At 30.0% G+C, this 20,945-nt stretch overlaps 3 protein-coding genes across 5 annotated transcripts; 1 reads left to right on the top strand and 2 right to left on the bottom strand.

The window, feature by feature from the left end:
• Nucleotides 1-5,018: 5,018 nt before the first annotated feature.
• LOC111198016 lies at nt 5,019-9,098 on the bottom strand. Of its 2 annotated transcripts, none has more exons than XM_048752308.1 (4): nt 8,962-9,098; nt 7,914-8,135; nt 6,602-7,499; nt 5,019-6,519 (listed from the first exon to the last, which is right to left on the bottom strand). In XM_048752308.1, the coding sequence occupies exons 2-4, from the start codon at nt 8,087-8,089 to the stop codon at nt 5,311-5,313; spliced, it is 2,283 nt and encodes a 760-aa protein (XP_048608265.1). In that variant the 5' UTR covers nt 8,090-8,135; nt 8,962-9,098; the 3' UTR covers nt 5,019-5,310. The 2 variants fall into 2 exon arrangements, with proteins under 2 accessions (XP_048608265.1, XP_048608266.1); XM_048752309.1 differs by lacking the exon at nt 8,962-9,098 and adding an exon at nt 8,629-8,943.
• Nucleotides 9,099-16,519: 7,421 nt separating this feature from the next.
• Nucleotides 16,520-17,052, top strand: LOC106383691 (probable receptor-like protein kinase At5g24010). The gene is made up of 2 exons (XM_013823763.2): nt 16,520-16,529; nt 16,649-17,052. The coding sequence occupies exons 1-2, from the start codon at nt 16,520-16,522 to the stop codon at nt 17,050-17,052; spliced, it is 414 nt and encodes a 137-aa protein (XP_013679217.2).
• Nucleotides 17,053-17,182: 130 nt separating this feature from the next.
• On the bottom strand, nt 17,183-19,099 carry LOC125584208 (putative 4-hydroxy-4-methyl-2-oxoglutarate aldolase 3). 2 transcript variants are annotated; one of them, XM_048752306.1, is made up of 2 exons: nt 18,828-19,099; nt 17,183-17,866 (listed from the first exon to the last, which is right to left on the bottom strand). In XM_048752306.1, exon 2 carries the CDS (start codon nt 17,844-17,846, stop codon nt 17,346-17,348), a length of 501 nt encoding a protein of 166 aa, XP_048608263.1. In that variant the 5' UTR covers nt 17,847-17,866; nt 18,828-19,099; the 3' UTR covers nt 17,183-17,345. The 2 variants fall into 2 exon arrangements, with proteins under 2 accessions (XP_048608263.1, XP_048608264.1); XM_048752307.1 differs by lacking the exon at nt 18,828-19,099 and adding an exon at nt 18,556-18,795.
• Nucleotides 19,100-20,945: the final 1,846 nt, after the last annotated feature.

The raw sequence follows: 20,945 nt of genomic DNA, 5'->3' as shown, positions 1-20,945 counted from the left end.
CATTAAAAGTTAAGGTAAAATTGGTTAGTGTAAACTTAAAAAATGGTATATGAATGTTGTATTTGTGGTAATTTTCTGTTTTTCTTTTGTGTTTATGAATTAAAATATTTGATGTGATTTTCTAATACCGATAACCAAAGTCTATAGTTTTATAGAGAGGAATTTCAGTAAATAGATAAAATTCATAATACATTCTTTAAATTGTTAAAAACATGTGAGCTATTACGTAAATAAATTTAAATTACAGATCCAACTAAAAATATCAAAAAGAGAAATAACGTAAATAAACATGTGAGGTTCAGATGAATTTTACAAGGAACAATGGATGTGGACCCACCAAGCAGACAAGCAAGCGACACGTCGCAATCACGTCAATCTTAAAAAAAAAATCTTGGGGCTATTGTTCCTCCACTCTCTTTAAATTATTAGTTTTATTTATTTTCAATATTTTTACTTTTAACCAAAAACGAATTCATTTGTACGTCGATGAAATCTTATTCCGAAAGATGTACAAACGCCCGCCCACACGCGCGCTTAGATACCTCACTTAACCTTATAGACACACTTCTACACGCGTGTACATTAATATACGATCTTATTAAATAAACGTTACTCCAAGACAGAAAAAAAACTTTATTCCTTTTTTGTATGGGATTGATTCCCTTATTTTTCACCTCCAAAGTTTTTCTATTGTTTAACCCTATTTATATTTTCAAACTCGAATAAACTTTTGGAGGATATGCAAATTAATTTAGTTATTTATATACATCATCTTCAACGGATCTGAAATATAAACTTTGAATTTTGATAAATTCGAAAATTAAAGCAGACATGGGGAAAACGCATAATATACTAAAAGAATGAATAATGCAAAAGTGGTGTATACAAAATAGTTGATATGTCGATACGATGTGGACAGAAGGAGATTAATTAGACCAATTCGTAGTGTCATGCATGCATGCATGTGCATAATCTTTCAAATTATTTCATCCATACCGTATACGACTGACTTGTCACAGTACATATATCCAAAATCCATATATATGTATGATCAATATCTATATCCATATCTATGCTTGGCGTGATCTCAATATATATACTTCTTTAGCTATGCTGAAGTTCATGTTGGATAAAAGAACTGCGTTGTGTGCGAGAAGACGTTGCTCTTAAATTCAGTTCTAATCAATATATGTAGGAGTATCTAGCTCATATGGTACCTTCATATTGTATGAACATGATGATAATCACATTCTTTTCTTTTTTTACTGAATTGATAATCACATTCATTCATGGACGAAAACGCATTATAACATCTCAGAATATGGCCTTCTGTAGTGCCATCGATGTAAATATGTTTAAAAAAAAAAACTTATTTCCATTGCGACGAAGAAGACCAATTACATTTTCCGTTTTTGTTTGGAACAAGTCCATCCGGTCTCATGCACATGTGACAAAGTAATTAAGCAAGCATCGGTGTAAGAAATCTAGAAAGAAAAGATCGCAAAACTTCATATATATGAATCAAAACCTATATGTAAACATCATCATGCCAGGATTTAAGACCTCCGTACCACACATGGTAACAGCTCCCCGTCGCACCTCAATGTTTGATTTAGGCATTTCCGGACACCTCAGGAGTATTATTATATTTCATCTATTGTTTTTTTTTATTCGAATATATAAGTTTATCACAATTTAATTAATCGGTCAATTACTAACATAATGGCTTAACATAAGTACTAACACAAGGCCATGCGAATATATAAGTTTAACTTAATGGCAACGAATTGCGCACCAAATATTATACTAAAGTCCTGTACTAATTATTAAGTGGTGCTTTTAAATATGCTTAGAACAATAATTATTTCTAATCGTGTAAAGATACTAATGAAGGACCAAAGCCAACATTTCGTTGTTTAATTTACGATCTTCACGCCAAAATAAAATATCTGGCTAAGTAGGCCCGCTTTAAATAACATCCACATAAATGAAAATAAAATAATACGCCGTGATATCTCTCGCCTTCCGTTTTGTCAAAAATAAAGCAATCTTTTCTTTATAGCAATTGTAACATTGAGTATTAACTATGAAATATTATTTTTTTATACGACTGATGCATTCGTACAAGATTGTTAGTTCTTAATTTATTTTTATAGATATGTTTAATGTACTTTAACTAAAAGATATGTTTAAATATATGTATTATATAGAGATATCGGAATTTTCTGTTTATACAAAAAAGTAGATGGTTTTATAATTAACTATGCACAAATTAATTTTTTATTTTTTCTTTAAAACATATTGAGACGCATATAATTTATTACAATAAGCTAGATGATTATCAAAATAAGCTAGATAAATATCAAAATTCAAAACCTTGCACTTTATGGATTTGATTGTTTGTATTTGTATATTTTGATTTCGTAAGACTAGTGATTAACTATTTCCTATAATAGTTAGTCATCCATTATTACGAAAAGGATCAATTTGTGTACAATTAATCCAATTTTTAGCGTATTATTGTCTAATTAATCCCTTGACAGTTGACACAGTTAGATGCTGTCTGTCTACTTCGTTAGTTGTTATTTTTGTTTAATTAAATGACCACGTTTTAGAAATGTATTGTTACATTTGTTCAAAAATATAGTCTATTACATACTATCGCTCATGTCGATCGAATTTCTCTCAGTTAGATAACAACTTAATATTCATTAATATCTGTCGGCGCCTAATCTAAAATCAGCCTAAGGCATGCACTAATGTGCAATTTGTCAAGTTTAGGCATGCACTAATATGACGTTATATTTGGACTTGCTACAAAAATTAAAATCTATCAAACAAAGAGACGGGTTATTTTCTTCCGTCAAATATAAATGCTTTTACATGTTGAGTAAACTTTCAACTAGTCTTTCTTTTTTTTTTTGATCAAACCATACTTCCATTATACTGAAACGAGTTTAAACTTCATTACAAGAGTATACAACAAGGCCATAGCAAGCCAAACAGACAAACAAACTGATTGAATAATAGAGAGATAGCTTAAGAAAACAACTTACAAAAGAAAACCATAAAAACTGCATAACAACAATTTCATAGGCTTTTTGACAAATTGCATCCAGTGTAACCCAAAGGGTCACAATCACTGCCTCAAAGGCAGAGAAATGCACTAGCTGGGAGGAAAATCCTTGCAATACCAGCAATGATTGTTCATCCAATTCGCTCCATACATGAGGAAATATTGGGAAAATAGACTGCTCCAGACAGGAGACACCCAAGAGAAAAGTACTCGTCTCAACCGGCTTCAACAGAAGGAATATCATAGATAGTATTTCTTCAATCTGCCACCAAGAAGAAACACACACCAACATAGCACAAAGAGCCAGATTGAACACAAGAAACAAACTGCATACTGCAGTAGAGATTGGCACTGAGGCCATATAGATGCTACTAACGAGCACAAGAGTAGAACCTAAGGAGAAAGACTCCATCGGAACATCACAAATTAAGACCAGGATCCACATATCCAGTGCCTCCCATACAACCCGTGTTTCATACCATTCAACAGAATAATGAACCGAGAGTGAAGCGCAGAGGCAAACCTGGAAGAGAACATCAGGACATGATCGAAAAGGAGACCACACCGTGCGCCGGTGGTATAACAAACTGCATCCAGCAGTACATAGACGCCCGGAGACGAAAGATGAGACACCAACAGACAAGTGATGAGTGTCTCCGCCTCTCATCTTACTCGTCAAAATTGGCGAATGCGACTTCAGATCTTGGATTTTGGGAAACACATGGGATGAAAGGCTGGCGGCGGCGTTGAGGAAACGAAACAGAGCGAGAACAGAGGAAGCGTCGGGAGGGTCCGGTGGGTCCGGCGGAATGGTGGGAGAGAGAGAGATTCAAACCAAAGAAACTTACACGGTGGTGGATCGGGAGGAGGCCTGAAACGCGACGGGGCAGGAGCAGTCATCATCAGGAGCATGGCGGAAGAGAAGATCTGCTTCAGGAGGAGGAAGGCTGAACGGCGGAGTTGAAGCGGATGAGATCCATCAAAGCGGCGTGCATAGGGAAATGGGCCTGAGAGGTTTTACCTAGGGTGAACTTGAAGAGAAATTACTTTCAACTAGTCTTTCTATTTTAAAAAAATCATGATAATAACTTTTTCCAAAACGGTCAAATGTTTTCACAAAACATGTTATAACAATTTAGGAGTTAGTGGCTTTTCCAACATTGCATTTCAGTACGAGTGGACATATATACCTCTTTTGATGTGAGAGTCTGATCTCTCAGAAAATCTCTCAGAAAAAAAAACTTAAATAAACTGCAAAATTTTAATTTGTTTGTAACCATTAGAATACACAAGAGAGTGCTCATACTTCGCAATAAATCTGTAAGTCACCAATTAGGTAGTTGTTCCGATTTCAAACAAGATTAGAAAATAGTGCCCATCTCATCTCATATCTAGTTTGTTAATGTAAAGAGTCGACAAAAATCGTCTAGAAGTTAGTTTTAAAACTCTTTGAGGCCTTCAGCATATCTCCAATATTAGGTCGGCCACTATATGCAATATTATGTATATTCCGTATTCGTAAATGTGTACATAAATTATACATACATGTGGTAAATGTGGACATCAACTAAACTAACATTTAAAACAAAAGAAAGACATGGAGTGCATATGATAATGAACAAATGATTTTGGAAATGCGCATGCAATATATATAGCCGTTGTGGTTGTACTTTATACATTTATAGATCCATTATTCAGTAATATATTCTCCTTATTTTATATAAAATTGATTGTAACAAGAAAACAGCTCATCATCACGAAATGCAACTCTCATAATAGTTGTTATACTATACATCAAATATTTCCCCATCTAATTTATGTGACATTAATTACACTCAACAGGTTATATCTAAAATAATTAGGAATTAGTGAGACGAAAGAAAATGAATTGCGTACACATAATGCATGTCATGACAGTGACCATGATCTTGACTACCTCACATGATTTCAACCACATATATAAATATCTATATAGAAAGAAAGAATCATGATGTTTAAGTTATGTATACTTTTTATTCAAAATGCGGTTCCATAACATTATAATAACTTACATTTACCTTGGTGGAGTTTCTCAATATTCTATAGGTTATCTCACCATTTCTTCAAAGCAGCCTCTTGAGATTCTTCTCAACCTCTTTATTAGAGAATCAGGGAATCTTGAGGTTGAATGGTTGAAGAGATAACTTCTTTAAGATCTTTCAAGAATATGAGTTTGCTGGAGTTGATCAGTATTGTCATGGAATGTAAAAGCTTGTACTGGCGTCTAAATACAAACCGTTTCCACCAAAAGGACGATGATGATGGGCATGAGGAGACACTTGTTGTGTCTTTGAGACATCTTGAAACTGAGAGGTTGGTTTTAGACTTGAATCTCCACGTGAGGTCTCTTCTCTTTGATTCATAACCATCAAATCTTTTCCCATTAGCCGCAACACTGGACCGGAGTTTGAAGGAACAGACTTACTCAAAAGATCTTGATGGATCATGTGTGGTGGTGGTTGGCTAAATGTTGTATCTTCACCAGCATTCTCCTTTCTCTGGCAAAAACATGACTGATCATTTGCACTGAATCCAGAAGGTCTCTTGTCAGTTGTGATGATGTTATGAAGACTAAACGTCTGTGTTTCAGGAGCTGCAAAGTTAGAAACTGCTGAAACAGGTGATTCAGACAAGTTTCTGTCGGCGAGATCAAGCTGATCAAAGGATGTTTGGACCTGGAAAAAGTTTCCATGATTTTCAGCTGCAGTTGCATCAGCTTCCATGTCCCAAGGACTCTCTAGAAATGATCCAGGAGGTCCTGGAATAGGAATGGGATCAACCTCCATGAATGAGCTTCCTCTTTCTTCAGTTTCAAAACCACTTTTCTCTAAAACCATGCTTTCAAATTCAACCTCCACGTCATCTGTTTTCTCCAACATATCACAGTCTCCTTTATTATTACCAGTCTCTTTCCAGCTTTCATAATCATTGTCTTCACCACTAGTTGAAGGACTCAAGCTCAGAAACACCTTATCTGTTTCTTCATCCTCATCCCAATCAGCCAGTTCACGTTCTTGAGTCATCTCAGACTCCCATCTCCCTGAATCTTCATCTTCATTCTCTGAAACATCAAACCTCCATGCTTTCTTTAACTTCATAACTCCTTTGTCCACTGGTTTAGGAGCTGCAAAGTTAGTACTCTTTCCAGAGACTTGGCTATCCCCACAGCTTTGACTGTTAACTGCCTCGGATAAATCAGTACTCACATGACTTGGACCTCTTAACACAAGAGGATCTTCTGACAATGAATGCACATTCTCAGATGGCTGATCACACATGCTCCTCCCTTTCTTACTTTCATTCCTTGAAAGACTATGTTTTCTTAGCATCCTCCTACGCTGACTTGTCCCTGGAGTCTCCATGCCTCTACATTCTTCAGAACACTCTCTTCTATACTCCTGTATCTGTTACACAAGTGACTTTTTAAAACAATCTTTATCTTACTTCAAGAATCAAGAATGTATGCATAAATTACTATTAAGTTACCTCTGAAGCATTGCCTTCAAGTCTTTTCTTACAGCTTTTGTAACTCCGTTTACCTTCACTAACAGTTTTCTTCTCATGCTCTCTTGATGGATCAGCAGCTTTCTCCTTAACCTCAGATATAATCCTCAGTTTTTGGCCCTTAGCATCAATGTAAACAGGTCCAATGCCAGCATCACCATCTTCATCAAGCTTCTTCTCTTTGTTGGAAACTTCAGACTTATTATTATCACAGACAATGACACGGTTAGAGTAGCTAGAGATCACAGCCCACTTAGTTCCATTTCTTCTATCAAGATCTTCTAGTGTGCATCCTTTTGCAGAAGCGTAGATATCAACCATCGTTTTAACCTTTAACCGCGGCTTACTCCTAGGCTTGTTTGGCTTACTAACTGGCTGCTCTCCCAAGTCAACAAACAGGCACTGATCGATATGCGCATTCAAGGTGGTGTTAGAAGCAGACGAGAAGGTTTTGCAGATGGGACAAGTTCTCAAAGCCATAGATTGATCAGAAGCTGAAAAGAGACAACCCTGATCTTCTTTTTCCACACAAGCTCGAGGTTTCACTACTAATCCACATTTCTTTCTAGGAGTCTTGTTGAGGATAGTGACTTGTGTTTTGGATTTTGAACCATTCTCTAAGCCTTGTTTAGTCTCTGCTGATGCATGATCATTGGAGGCAAGTCTTTTTAACTTTCTCTTGCAGCTTGTCGCTTCAACATGAGTTAAGGTTGGCTTCTTGGATGATGAAGCTTCAGGAGGATGGCTTATCATAGGAACAAGAGGCTGAATAGGTGGCAATGGATCACTCAAGCCATGTTTTAAACAAAGTTGCAGACTTGTTGAGGAGAAAGGCCAGCTTTTCTGAATGTTTTTGGTCCGGTTACTAAATGCATAACCTCTGCAAAATCATCATGAAAACCAAAGTCTCAATTAGTAGAGTACATAACAACCAGAAAAAACAAAGGTTCAGAAAAGCTTCTGAGAGACAAGACATAACAAAAGTTCACATGGTATGGACCAATGGATCAAAGAAAAGTAAAAGAAATAGTCAACACTCGATAATATCATTTAAGTTCCACAAACACCCAGAAGGTGAAAGAGAAATTAAGTTATTTTTTTTTCTTTTCTTTGCATTGAATCTGACCCATTAAGAATATTGAATGGATGGGAAGAAAAGATCTATCTAGTATGATCAGACTCATCAAGAAAACTTGACTTTGCCTAAAACTAAAACAATGGTGAAGAAGGAAACTGTTGACTTCTTCTTCATAAAACAAATCAAAGAAAAAAAGAGAAAACTTTTTAAGATTACCTGATGGAGAAAGTGGAAAGATGTGATTGACCTAACTCATCACTAGGCTTGCTGAGATGCAAGAAATGGGAAGAAGATGATGGATTATTTGGAGGTCCTTCATCAGTAGATAATGATGGATAAGAAGAACATTTGATCCTTCCACTGTTACTATTCACCTCTCTGCTATTCCTCATAACATCAGATCACTTATAATGTCAAATTTCTGAGGGGGTATAAAACCTGCAAGTGTTGAAAGGAATGTTTTTTTTTTTAATATATATTCTTTGAGTTTGAAGAAAACCTCATAAGAGGAAAGTTAAGAAGATATTTCTAGAAAGAAAAAAATACTATTATTATTTCATGTGAAGAAGAGAAAACAGAGAATAAAATTAAGATTAGTGGGCGAGATTTTGAAATATCTAGAGGGGGTCTAAAGAAACATGAACAGTTAAAAGAATGAATTTTTAATCTAGAAATTTTCAATTTCCCTAAAACAATCAGTTTCCAGTTTGATTGGAATGTGTTATTTTATGCAATGAATCACATGAAACTCAAGACATCGCAACAACAGATGAACAGATTCAGACTGTAGATAACCCCAAGAATGAATTTAAACAAGCATCTGGGTGATCTTATAGACCAAAGATCATTGAATTTTTTTCTTCTTAGAAACTGTTGACAGAAAGAAGATAATCAAACCATTAAAAACACAGTTCCAGAGAATGAACACTACCTGTGGATAAAAGAAGAAGACGAAAACACAGAAACATGAGATTTAAAAAGAAATCTGGGGAAAAAAATCAAGAAACAAAACAAAACCAAACCCTTTATAGACTGTCAAGAAAGTAATGTTAATCATGCAATACCAAAACCTATAGAGATCTATATATACATACACATGCATACATGTTTCCAAGAATATAAGTTTGGATCTTTGAAATAAAATCAACAAAGATTCAAAAGAGTGAGAACAAGAAACAGTAAATCAGTGGCACAATAACAAAACATAGAGGTTGAAGAAGAAAGAGTTGTTCAGAGATTTTAAAAACACTAAATACACACGAACCTTTAGAATTTAAAGGATTGATTATTTCAAAAATGGTTTTCTTGGCAGAAGAAAATATTTTCGTAGAGAGAGAGAAAGAGATGAACAAGAACCACGCACTAACACATCAAAGTGGTATCAGGTTCCCTAATAAGTAATAAATATACACAGTATTTAATAAAATAATCTAAAGTTAGAAAATGAAAACGTTAAAGTAGAAAAATGAAAATAATTTTTGTTTGTTTCCTCGTCTCTTTTCCTTTGGTCTGTCTGTAAATGAGCTGTGTAAATTCCTAAACCGTTTTGAATTTTATAATCGTTTTAAGCATTGGTCCTGACTATTTTTTTATATGTTTTAAATTGTCCACTTCTGAACTTGAACTGAACGAAACACTAGAGGCCAATATTTAATTTATTGTGTGTTTTAGTAACTGGTTTCTCTACCATTTTTTATATACAAAATGTAAATGTTTTCTTCAAATTTAACTTACGAAATATGAATATCAATATTTATCAAATTTAACTTAAATTGACGAAACAATTCATGAACAAATGATGATTCTTGAACATGCATCATTAGGCGATGGCTCCACATGACATTCAGACTATGTTTTTCTTGGTATTACCAGCAAATGATATATAGTCGAAAGTATACCAAGGTGAGAACATAACAGGAAGAGCCGGTTTAAGATTCATGAAATTTGAAACAATTACAATTTGAGGTATAAACCGGTCCTATAATTACATGTAGAACAAACGAATGTTCATCATATTTTCAGTATAGAGATTACATGATCTTGGCTTGTGACTCGTGATGCCTGGTGACCCGAATAGCTGGATCTTTGAGTAAGTGAATCATGACGACAATTGTCACATTTTTTTGTCACGTTTACATACCCAAGTCAAATGTCATAATGTTTTTTATAGCCATATAAATTTATGTGTTGATTCTAACAAAATATTGTTTTATAAAAACCAAAAACACACAAGCTCTTAATTTGAAAACAAGTAGAACTTTTACATGATCCATAAGGTATAAACTATGAGATATACACCTCATAAGTTGTTCTTTGTTATGGGATGCACTAATTAGCACCCAGAGTTATCGTTATCAACTTATCATCAACATTATTAAAGAAATTAAGTAAAATCAACAAAACTAAAATAGGTTTGAGGGTGTCATTTTGTGGAAACGTAAAGGGCGAAGCAAATGAGGATTTTAGTCAAACATCATTTTCCTCATAAGTCCACATTCCACATGCCCTATGGACTTATTAGGGGAGGTCCCATACGTTCTATTCGCTACACGCCATTTCATGAATGCTAAATTGACAAGTAAATGGATTTAAGTAATCAACAAAACAAAATGAAGTTAAGCAAAAAAATCAAAACAAAATGAACATATATGGTGTATAGAATTTATTTAGTTTTGTTTAGAGTACCTTCCAAAATATAGAAACTCGATAATTGCATTTGATAAAATATCAATATGTATGTGTTGTACTGTACTGTGATTAAAAGGTATTGACCGTGTAAATACTGATAACATATACAGTAGAACCTCTATAAATTAATACTCGATAAATTAATAATTTCTATAAATTAATAATTTTCGTCGGTTCCAACTCGAACCGGTGTAAAATATGACACAAAACGATAAAATAATAAGATAATAATAATTTTAAAATCTCCATGTAAATATATAGTCCCATTAAAATCATAAATTAATAATCTATCTCTATATATATTTTAAATAAGTACAAACTAAACATTATATTGTTGATTTTTTATTCACAATGAAAATACTTCTATTTTTCTTAATATTTAAATATATTTTGATAATATTTAGTAAAATTATATCGAAAACCACGTAACAATTCTATGAAACATAAAAATATACACCAAATAAGGTAATAAAATAATATGAAAGTCAAATTTCTAAAATTTAAATAATTTATATACGGTAAAATAAAATATTTTCTTATTTTATCAATAAAAAATATTCAAAAATAGAAAAAAAATCTAAAAAAGAAACTTTTGTAAATTAATATCTCTATAAATTAATAAAATTTTAAAGTCTCAACATTATTAATTTGTAGAGGTTCTACTGTATAATGTTTGATTTAAAACTTAAAAGATTCCATAGATACATATTATAAATAAAAGTATTATTTTAAATGAGGGCCGACTATTATATATACCATGTAAGGAAGAAAACAAACAATTATAAGGCCATCTCTAATGGAACACTATTTTTTCATATTTATATTTAGTGTAAAATATAGAGAAAAAAATAGTGTCATGCGCTAAGAGAAAATACGAAATGTCCACATACGTTAAGTTATGAAATTGGTATGGTGATTGGGGATGGTGTAGTCTGTATAACTTTATATGAAGCTTTTATTTATTGTGAACATGAATACACAATTTCAAAATATTTTGTTATCGAGAATATACTGTTTTCTTATAGTGAAGTATTCTTTACACCGCTCTTTTGGGAAACACCGAATTTTATTTTTATTAACGGGGGAGCACCGATATTCCGTACGATGTATGTGGGTCGAAAAAATGAGTGAACCGAGATTAACGTGACAAATAAATCTGATCCTATTTTGGTTAGGTATGAAAATAATTTAATTTTGAGATGAAATTCATTGAACTGTTCAAATTCCATTAAGGTGGTTGGTCCACCACGATATGCACCCTTTCAAATTTCCATGTTTCATAAATTCAAATTCATGTATATGGTACGGTCTCATTCATGCTTGTCTATTTAATTCAGAATAACCATAAATCACTGTAGTGATTTACACAAGTAATATGAAAATGTACCCGAAATTGGCATAATGATATTGTTAATGCAATTATGCAAGAAGGTAATCATGTAGAAAAGAAAAGAAAAAATTTCTTGCTTATACGCATGTGTTTTGACTTATTGATCTCTTTAAATTCAATGAAACCTAATAAGATTATTTAATGTTTAGTGCAACTTTTCTCTTACTGCATATTCACACATCTTTTCAAAATCGAAGAATTGAAAAGAGAAGTTAAAATGAAATGTTATTTCACTTGGACTCGATTAAACACGTATTTTTTGTATATGTATTAGTGTTTCACGCTGACAAAAAAAAGAGTGTTTTTTTAGTGTTTCACAAAGTGTTAAAGTGGACATTTTGTAACCGTGGCAAACCGCGTAAGTGTATTGCCACGGTTATTCGTTAAAAAGAATTATACAGATTACTAAAAATGGAAGATAATCTATATCTAAAACATTTTCAAAAATATCTTAATTAAACGGTAAAAGACTCTTATACTCTTGTTACCTATATATATAATAAATTATTATTTAAATAAATAAAAAATATTTTTTTTATGTTTTCGATTATAATTTTCCAAATTCGAACTTTTTTATAATTTTTTTTTTTGAATTTTTTTTGAAACTTTTTTTTTATTTTTTTTCAAAATTCTTTTTTGAAAATCGAAAATTATGTTTGAAACTATTTTTTAAAAATTATATTTTTTAAGTATTTATTTATATATTTATTAGAATCTTAAAAAAATTATAAAAAAGTTCGAATTTGGAAAAAAATAATTCGAAAACATTAAAAAAAATCATTTTTTATTTATTTATATAATAATTTATTATATATATATATATAAAACAAGAGTATAAGAGTCTTTGCCACTGAGTGAAGAAAGTATTTTTGAAAATGTCTCTTTAGTAGTGGTAAAAATGAAAAGTGGTACCATGAAAGTGGTAAACATAAAAATTTCGCCGTATAAGTATCTTTTACTTTTCATTAAAAGTGAGGGTTAAAGTGATTAGTGTAAATATGAAAAGTGGTACTATGAATGTGATATTTGTGGCAATTTCTCATCTATCTATCTATAATATTAAATGTACAAATATAAATTTACCTTAAACTTACTGTTTAATTACATCTTATACCACTGCAAAACTAACTAATCATAACTTTAAGCATTTAATGTTATTTCCAAATTTGAAACATATCACTTAAATCAATTTCATAACTAACTAACTAGCTAACTTATAAATAATAAGTTTAATTAACTTTGTCAACAACAATATATATTTTTACTTTCAGTATTTAGATTTAATAAATCGTTTATATTTCCAATTTAGCTTCAGCATATCTCTAGTAAATTTGAACATATTATAACATTAATTAAACACAATTTCATAAAAAACAATTTAATAAAATTAATTAAGAACATGTAATTCGAAACTTTTAAAATAAAAATACGTGACAATGCAGTTTTTAAAACAACTATCTTAACAATTAAAATATTTATATACTACGTTAAATTAATATATTAAGATCCATTATTGTCTAAGATATCTATAACAGATCTTTATAAGAAAAAAATTGATAAGAATTTTTTGCTACAAATCTAATCTATGAAAAGCGAAGGACAAATATGAATTTACCCTTAAATATATTTTTATTACGTCTAATGGCACTCTATTTTTTACTATTAACCATAATATATGTTAATAAATAAATTTACAAAAGACAAAATAAATACCAGTTCCCATAAAAATCGTATGTGTATTACGAAATTGGCTAATATTTAGCTGCTAAATAAACTTAAAAGATTGCAATCTTTCATTTCTTAAAAAAAATCTAAAATCTAAAAGCAAAAGTCTGAAAATTCATATACTAAATGCCAAAACATAAACCTGTAACATATCAATCTTTTTAATTAGATTCAGAATTATTTACAAACCATATATCATATACATTTAGTTATGTAATTTATATTGATAATAGAAAATTAAAATATGGAATATATTTGTGGTAAAATGACGACATAATTTATTATTTTATTAGTTAATTTTATTTTATTTTATCATAAATTGTTAAAAGAAAGTATTATCTAATAACATTGAAAACTTTTGTCTGAACCATTGATAATGGCATCAAACATTTTTATAATACTTTTCTAGAGATTGTCCCAAATATTCATATTTGTAAAATTAATTATTTTGCATGGTATACATTTAAAAATCCATCACCGTCATAGGAAAACATTACAATGTTTTGGTAATATTTACTAAATACTACAAAATATTCAATATTCAGTAAACTATTTCTTATAATATTTACAATAGATATAATTGAATGAAAACTATTCAACTTATGTTTCTGAAAATATTCATTTATTTAATTATTTCAAATAGTTAACGTGCTAACAATATATACTACAATCATATAAAACAAATATGATCCATACTAGATTTGGTTATATATGCTAGATTTAGCTATTTACAAATGAAACAACATTTTACTCACATAAAAAATGAGAAATCATAGCATATAAATTTTAGATTTTTTTATTAGTATACATAAATATACTGGAAATTATGTTTATGAGACGAAACACAAAATGACAACTTAAAATAATATATTATATTTATAATGCAAAGTATACAATTATTGTATTTGAAAATGACTGAGTTTTAAATTTATAATATGGTTAATGTTACATTATTTACCGTTAATCATATAAAACTAATATTAATATATAAAATGAAAACAAACCCGTGCGGACGCACATGTCAAAGTCTAGTATCCCTTATATATTAATCGAGAAACATTACAACTTTTTTTGTAGTCATGTGTCATTATGACAATAAAATTCAGAATTCTTAAAAAATAGGTTGATCTATCTTAACATATATTATACTTTTTATTAAACTAGCTATCAAATTGATAAGTAGTATACAAAAGAATATTCTCGCATTCCCTTAAATAAAAGCTACGGAATTACATAATATGATTAACATATATATGACAAGTAATGATTATGAATAATAAATATTTGATAACAATTTTTGTATCTTACCTTTTTTTGTTTAATTTTATATTATAATTAAATAATTAGATTTTTTCTTATATGTTATATTTTGAATTTTTAAACGACTATATATTACTAAAAATGTTAAATGTCTCACACTAAAATTTTGTGATCAATGGTTTAAATTGTTTTTGTAATAGCAAGATACAAATGATCATAAAATTGTATGAATATGAAGTCTCATTTAATAGACATTCATATTATATATTAATATAGTTTAAAATTAAACTATATAACATATAAAAATACATAAATAGGTTAATTTCTAAATTTCTTTTAAAAAGTATTCAAAACTTAATATTTTAATTTTGAAATTTGCATTGAAAAAATCGAACATTAGAAATTTTGTGTTTATCATATGAGTACGAATTCTCAATAATAAATATTTATATTAAAATATACTATATATGTCCATGTCAATGGAATTTAGTTATATACTATATAAAATATATATAATAATTGTTTTAATTTATTTACCAAAAAGTATCGTAAATAAACGAGATATATTGCTTTGAATTATGTGCTTATTCTAATTTAATTATATATATAATACGTAAATGAACACAAATAAATAATAATATATAAAAATATTTTTATATATAACATTCATCTCGCGCAATTGCGCGGGTCTTAATCTAGTATATTATTAAAACATAAGTACACTTATAAATTGATCCTTAACACTTTAATTTATTTACACCTTAATGCTACTAAAGTAATAACTAACTTAATTTTATCATTAACTATATTTTTCTAATTTAATAGACAGTTACCTAAACTGAATTCATAACAAATTCATGATAAATTTAAAATTTAATTAATATACCACAATTCAAGATCCATATATTTAGGATCTCCTTATTTGGTAAGTTCCAAATTTTAATTTTAACAGATATAGTAACAAATATATTCTACAATCATTACTTTCCCAAAGTTTATTTTGTTTCAGTTTTTTCTTAGAAAAATATATTTCTAACAAATATATATATATGAATTATTATAGTCATGCGTGTGTTTTTATAAATCAGACGCATCATAATTTAAATAGAATCTTTAGATTGATACTGAAAATTAATTTTCATATTGTTATACTGATGGATATGTCTGACATTTTGATTTAGTTATGTGTGTCATCGGATTTAGTCAAATAGATTTATAGAAAGTCCAACATGCATTTATGTATAATTGATTTAGAATAGAAACTAGTGTGTCATTAAATAATACAATATGATATAATGTTAAATATAAAACAATAATTAATTTACATAAACGTAAAATAACTTTTAAAAGCCACCTAAACTGATTTAGGTATTCATTTAATAAATTTAGAACACAATATTATTTTAAAACTATATAGTTATATTTCTCATTATTTATATAATATATAAATAAAATATGAATTATTCCGTTAATATATTATTGGTAGCATATTTTCATATAAATAAAAGAGTTCACTGAAGCCAAATACAATAAATTTATATGATAGAAAGTATGTGTGATACAATTGACTTTAAAAAAATAAAATATACTTACTCAATGTAATAAATAGAATTATTATGTTCAAAATGTTATATTAAATAGTTATATAATATATGTAAACAATAAATTTATATTATATTATTTATATAAAACAAAAATTATTTACAAAAGCGAAACAAATTACCCGTGTGGTCGCATGGATCAACCTCTAGTTAGTATTATGGACTATAGTAACTAACCTATTTTAGAATGTTTTACTTGTATACTACATTCAAGTCTTTATTTTATTTTTTTTAACAACTCACTGATAAGTCCGATGTTTACTCGTTTGGAGTTGTTTAATTGGAAGTTCTCTGCGCTAGACCAGCTGTTGATCCGTTGCTTGTAAGAGAGCAAGTGAACTTAGCAGAGTGGGCTGTTGAGTGGCAAAAGAAGGGAATGCTAGATCAAATCGTTGATCCGAATATCGCTGATCAGATCAAACCGTGCTCGTTGAAGAAGTTTGCGGAAACTGCGGAGAAGTGCTGTGCGGATTACGGTGTGGATAGACCAACGATAGGTGATGTTCTGTGGAACTTCGAACATGTGCTCCAGCTTCAAGAATCTGGACTAATGGACAACACTGAAGAAGCTTGTGGAGATGTTAATGGCTCGGAGACGGCAAGGCAGGGTCCGTCTAGTGGCTCGAACACAGAGAGGTACAGTGGAGATGGGACTTTAGGTATAATCGATAGTAGCCAAGTGTTTATTTAAACTAATAGTATTACCTATACGGTTATACCAACTTTTCCTTAACTATTTGTCCCTTTCAGTTACATGATTCACATCTTTTTAAAATGAAATAAAGCAGAGAAGTAGCAAAATAAATAAAAATTGTAGCTCATTTCGGAAAAAGAACTAATAATAATTTTGTTATTATTGTTATATAGTTCACAAATCTCACAAAAATGGTTTTCTTTTTTTAGAATATCAAACCGATTATTACAAATAAGTTCTAAATAAACCAGCAGTAGTCTCTTAGCACTTTAGCAGATGAACACTCTGACTCAGACGGAGAGTTCGGTCTTGGAGATCAAGATACCATCGCTATCAGCATAAAGCCATTCCCCATCCCTGATCAAAGTCCCTCCAATATTAACCGGCACATTCTTCTCACCATGACCTTTCTTACTAGACTTCAACGGGTTAGAACCCAATGCCCTAACCCCAACATCGCAGTCATTGATCTCATCCACATCTCTAACGCATCCATTCACCACAATCCCCACCCACCCGTTGTTCTGAGCTAACTGTCCGAGGTTTCCTCCAACAAGCGCGCATCTCATGCTTCCACCACCGTCTATTACTAAGACTGCGCCTTCTCCTTTTGTCTCTAGTTGGTTTCTGACCAGGACGTTGTCTTCAAAGACCTTGAGTGTCACGATTGGTCCGGAGAAGCATCTTCTTTGGCCATAGATCTTGAAGACTGGGTGGAGAGCTCGTAGGTCTCCGTTTGATATTAGTTCTGCGTTACTGTCACACGCTTCTGCGGTTGCAAATGCAGCCATGTGAGATTGTTTCGTGTGTTCTGCATTGGAACCACAAGGGGTTAGAGTAAGTAGCTGAAAGAACGATGACAATAGTATAACAAAGAAAGCCTAGACAAGGGACGTTTCTTCTTTAACATGAACTCGAATGATTCAAAGGATGTATCATTTTTTACCAGAAAAAATATTACTAACACTAGATAAACGCACTTAAAAAGCAGATGACAATATTAACCATAAAGACTTATCTGTGAGTTCAAGATAAATGCGCCACAGCAGCGAACAAGACAAAATCAAAATATATTGTTTATAAACAAGATTCTTGTTAAACTCTTTGTATATAATATGGTGTTAAAACCAGACATGGAAGTAGTTAAGATTTAGATCAAATTCTCAGGTTCAAGAAAATAAAGCAAGACTCAAACTGCAAACAACTTACTAAATGCAATCCTGTATACGATTCCTAACAACTGACACTTCTATAATCAATTGCATTACATGCAGATGAATTGATGACTGTTTGTTAGACTCTTACGTCTAATACTACTATATGTTAAATACAAATGCCTTGCGGATTGTTTATGAGGATTGAGCAAGAGGCTATTAACAACAACAAACAAAAAGATTATCTTCAAGGACTATATATTAAAACAAGAAAACAATGAAATCTCAAAAGTCAAATTCTTTTGGTTACAGTAGAAAGCTATTAATTTGAGTAATATATACTAACATGAACTATTTCTATTTTTGTCCAAAGAACACTGCTCCGTGGTTATACGGCGGGAAAGCTCCAAGTACACTCGTACCGCGGAAATATAACTAAATTTCACTACACAACAGCTAGTTCCGAACAATCCTTCCTAGAAAACAGAGTAGCACACAAGACTCGTTTCTCGAGAGAAAAACACCAAACACTTCAAGTTCTTCAAAAAGAAAAAACAAATCATAACATGGTTTCAACAAAACTATACAAGCGAAGGAAGAAGAAGAAAGAAAAATTACCAAAGAGATAGACAGAGAAGAGCTTCTAAAGTTTTGGACTTTCTACTACGGATGAGTGATTCTTAAACGGCGATGCATACACAAGCAACGGGTAAGATCAGCTTCCTCGTGTCAGGCTATCCAACGCACTGAAAATCCTCATAGAAAGTTGTGCCACTACAGCCACTTGGGCTCCTATCGTGAACTTGTCGGTGCGGGTCTTTTACGTCGGGTCGGGTCATTTACCTTTTTCAAGTTGTTGACTTTTGGTTCGCTCATCCGACGGTCAGAACAAGTCACTTGGGTCAACCAATCTATATTATTAAAAAAGAAGTACCTATTTGAAAATGTTCTTACTTCATTAATTAAACTCTTTTTTTCTTGTCTTTTTCAGTTGCATTTATGAAATATACTAAAACGAATAAAACTGTCTAATTTATTACTTATCTTTTCAGTTACATTAATGAAATATGCTTAAATGAATTTAAACTTCATATTTTATTGTTTGTCTTTTTCAGTTACCTTAATGAAATATCCTTAAATAAATTTGGACATAATGTCATTTAATCAACCAAAAAACTAATGGGTTATCCTTACGTGCATAATTTTAATAGTGGAGATTTTTAAAAATGTGCATCATTAAAATGTTACCTAAAACATGCAGCACTAATATATAACATGCATTAATAAAACTAGAATTTAACTCCTTAAATATTTTTTGAATAAATAATTATTTTTAAATTTAATCAACTGAAAATAATATCCGTACAATTGTGTGAGTCAAATTCTAGTTTTATTTTTAGTTGATTAAATTTAAAAATAATTATTTATTCAAAAAAATATTTAAGAATAGCTATGTTTTTAAAATTTTTATGGTATTATTTGCTCATAACTCATTTGTCATTTGATACATTGTTAGAAAGAAAATTTTAGCATAATATAACTCAATTGTCATTTGCTAAATTTATGGTTTTTATTTATATTTTTTTATTATTTAATTATAATATTTTCATTTTATATTTGAAAGAGAAATGAATTTTCTTTCAAACAATATTTTTGTAAATGTATTTTTTAAAAAATAATCAAATAAAATTGTTATTATCATTGAATATCATTATTTTTGACATAATTTGAGTTTTCGTTTACATCAAAACTTATCATATTTTAGGATAATTTAAATTTAAAATGTAATTTTCATATTTTTCAAACAAATTCTAAAAATATTTTTTAAATATTTTGTTATAGTTATTAAAAAAATTTTGAGTTGCATTTCAAATAAAAAGGTAAAGATATTAAAAATATTCTAATTAAAATATGTAAAATTTAATATAGTTTTAATGAAATGGTCAAAATAAAAAAATTACACATAAAAAAAATCATGATTTTTGTTAAATGGACGGATCATTATTTATATGATATCGCAAACGAAAGAAAAAATTATGTTTTTACAATTATCTAATTAACTATGTATACTCATTTTTTATATTCTTTTATATGATATCACACATTCGTAAAAAAATAGATAGTTTAAGATGCAAAAAAAAATATTTACTTAATGAATATAATATGAATGAATTTTACAAATACATCATTTAATAAAATAAATAACTAAAAATTGAAAATTCATATCCGCATATCATGGATTGCAGTATATTAAGAGAAAAAAAGTAATGGACTTATATTTTTAAGAAAATTTGAAAGTCCATTATATTGTGATAACCTATCTATCTGGTACCTAATCGGGTTCGGTTCAAGTCTGTTTGGGTTTTGGGTTTCAGGTTTCCGGGATCAAAGATTTCAGCCTCATTCTAATATTTCTAAATTTCAGTCTGGATTCGCTTCGGATTTTTGCGGGTTCGATTCGAGTTCGGATAACCCATTTAAATTACTTTTAAAATTTTAAAATTCATTATATATTAATATACTTTAAATTTCTTAAAAACTATAAACTAAATAATATATTAAATATAAATTTGAATAGCATATGTCAGAATAACTAAACTTAACATATAAATTATTTTAGTTCAAATATTTGGACAGAGAATCAATCATTATTTTAAGTATTTTAGGTGTTTTAAGTATACTTTTACTATTTTATATATTTACTATTGATTATTTGTATATATTTTCAAGTGTTTA

This window comes from Brassica napus, chromosome C3 (assembly GCF_020379485.1).
Source record: "Brassica napus cultivar Da-Ae chromosome C3, Da-Ae, whole genome shotgun sequence".
NCBI classification, from domain to species: Eukaryota; Viridiplantae; Streptophyta; class Magnoliopsida; order Brassicales; family Brassicaceae; genus Brassica; species Brassica napus.
This window is presented reverse-complemented; position numbering and strand designations above follow the sequence as displayed.

Excerpts from the sequence above, each read along its gene's own strand:
- LOC111198016 (XM_048752308.1), bottom strand. The coding sequence starts at position 8,089 with ATGAGGAATAGCAGAGAGGTGAATAGTAACAGTGGAAGGATCAAATGT. Across the intron at positions 7,500-7,913 it reads CTTTCCACTTTCTCCATCAG|AGGTTATGCATTTAGTAACC; the intron begins GTAATCTTAAAA and ends ATGATTTTGCAG. Across the intron at positions 6,520-6,601 it reads TTGAAGGCAATGCTTCAGAG|ATACAGGAGTATAGAAGAGA; the intron begins GTAACTTAATAG and ends CTTGTGTAACAG.
- LOC125584208 (XM_048752306.1), bottom strand. The coding sequence starts at position 17,846 with ATGGCTGCATTTGCAACCGCAGAAGCGTGTGACAGTAACGCAGAACTA.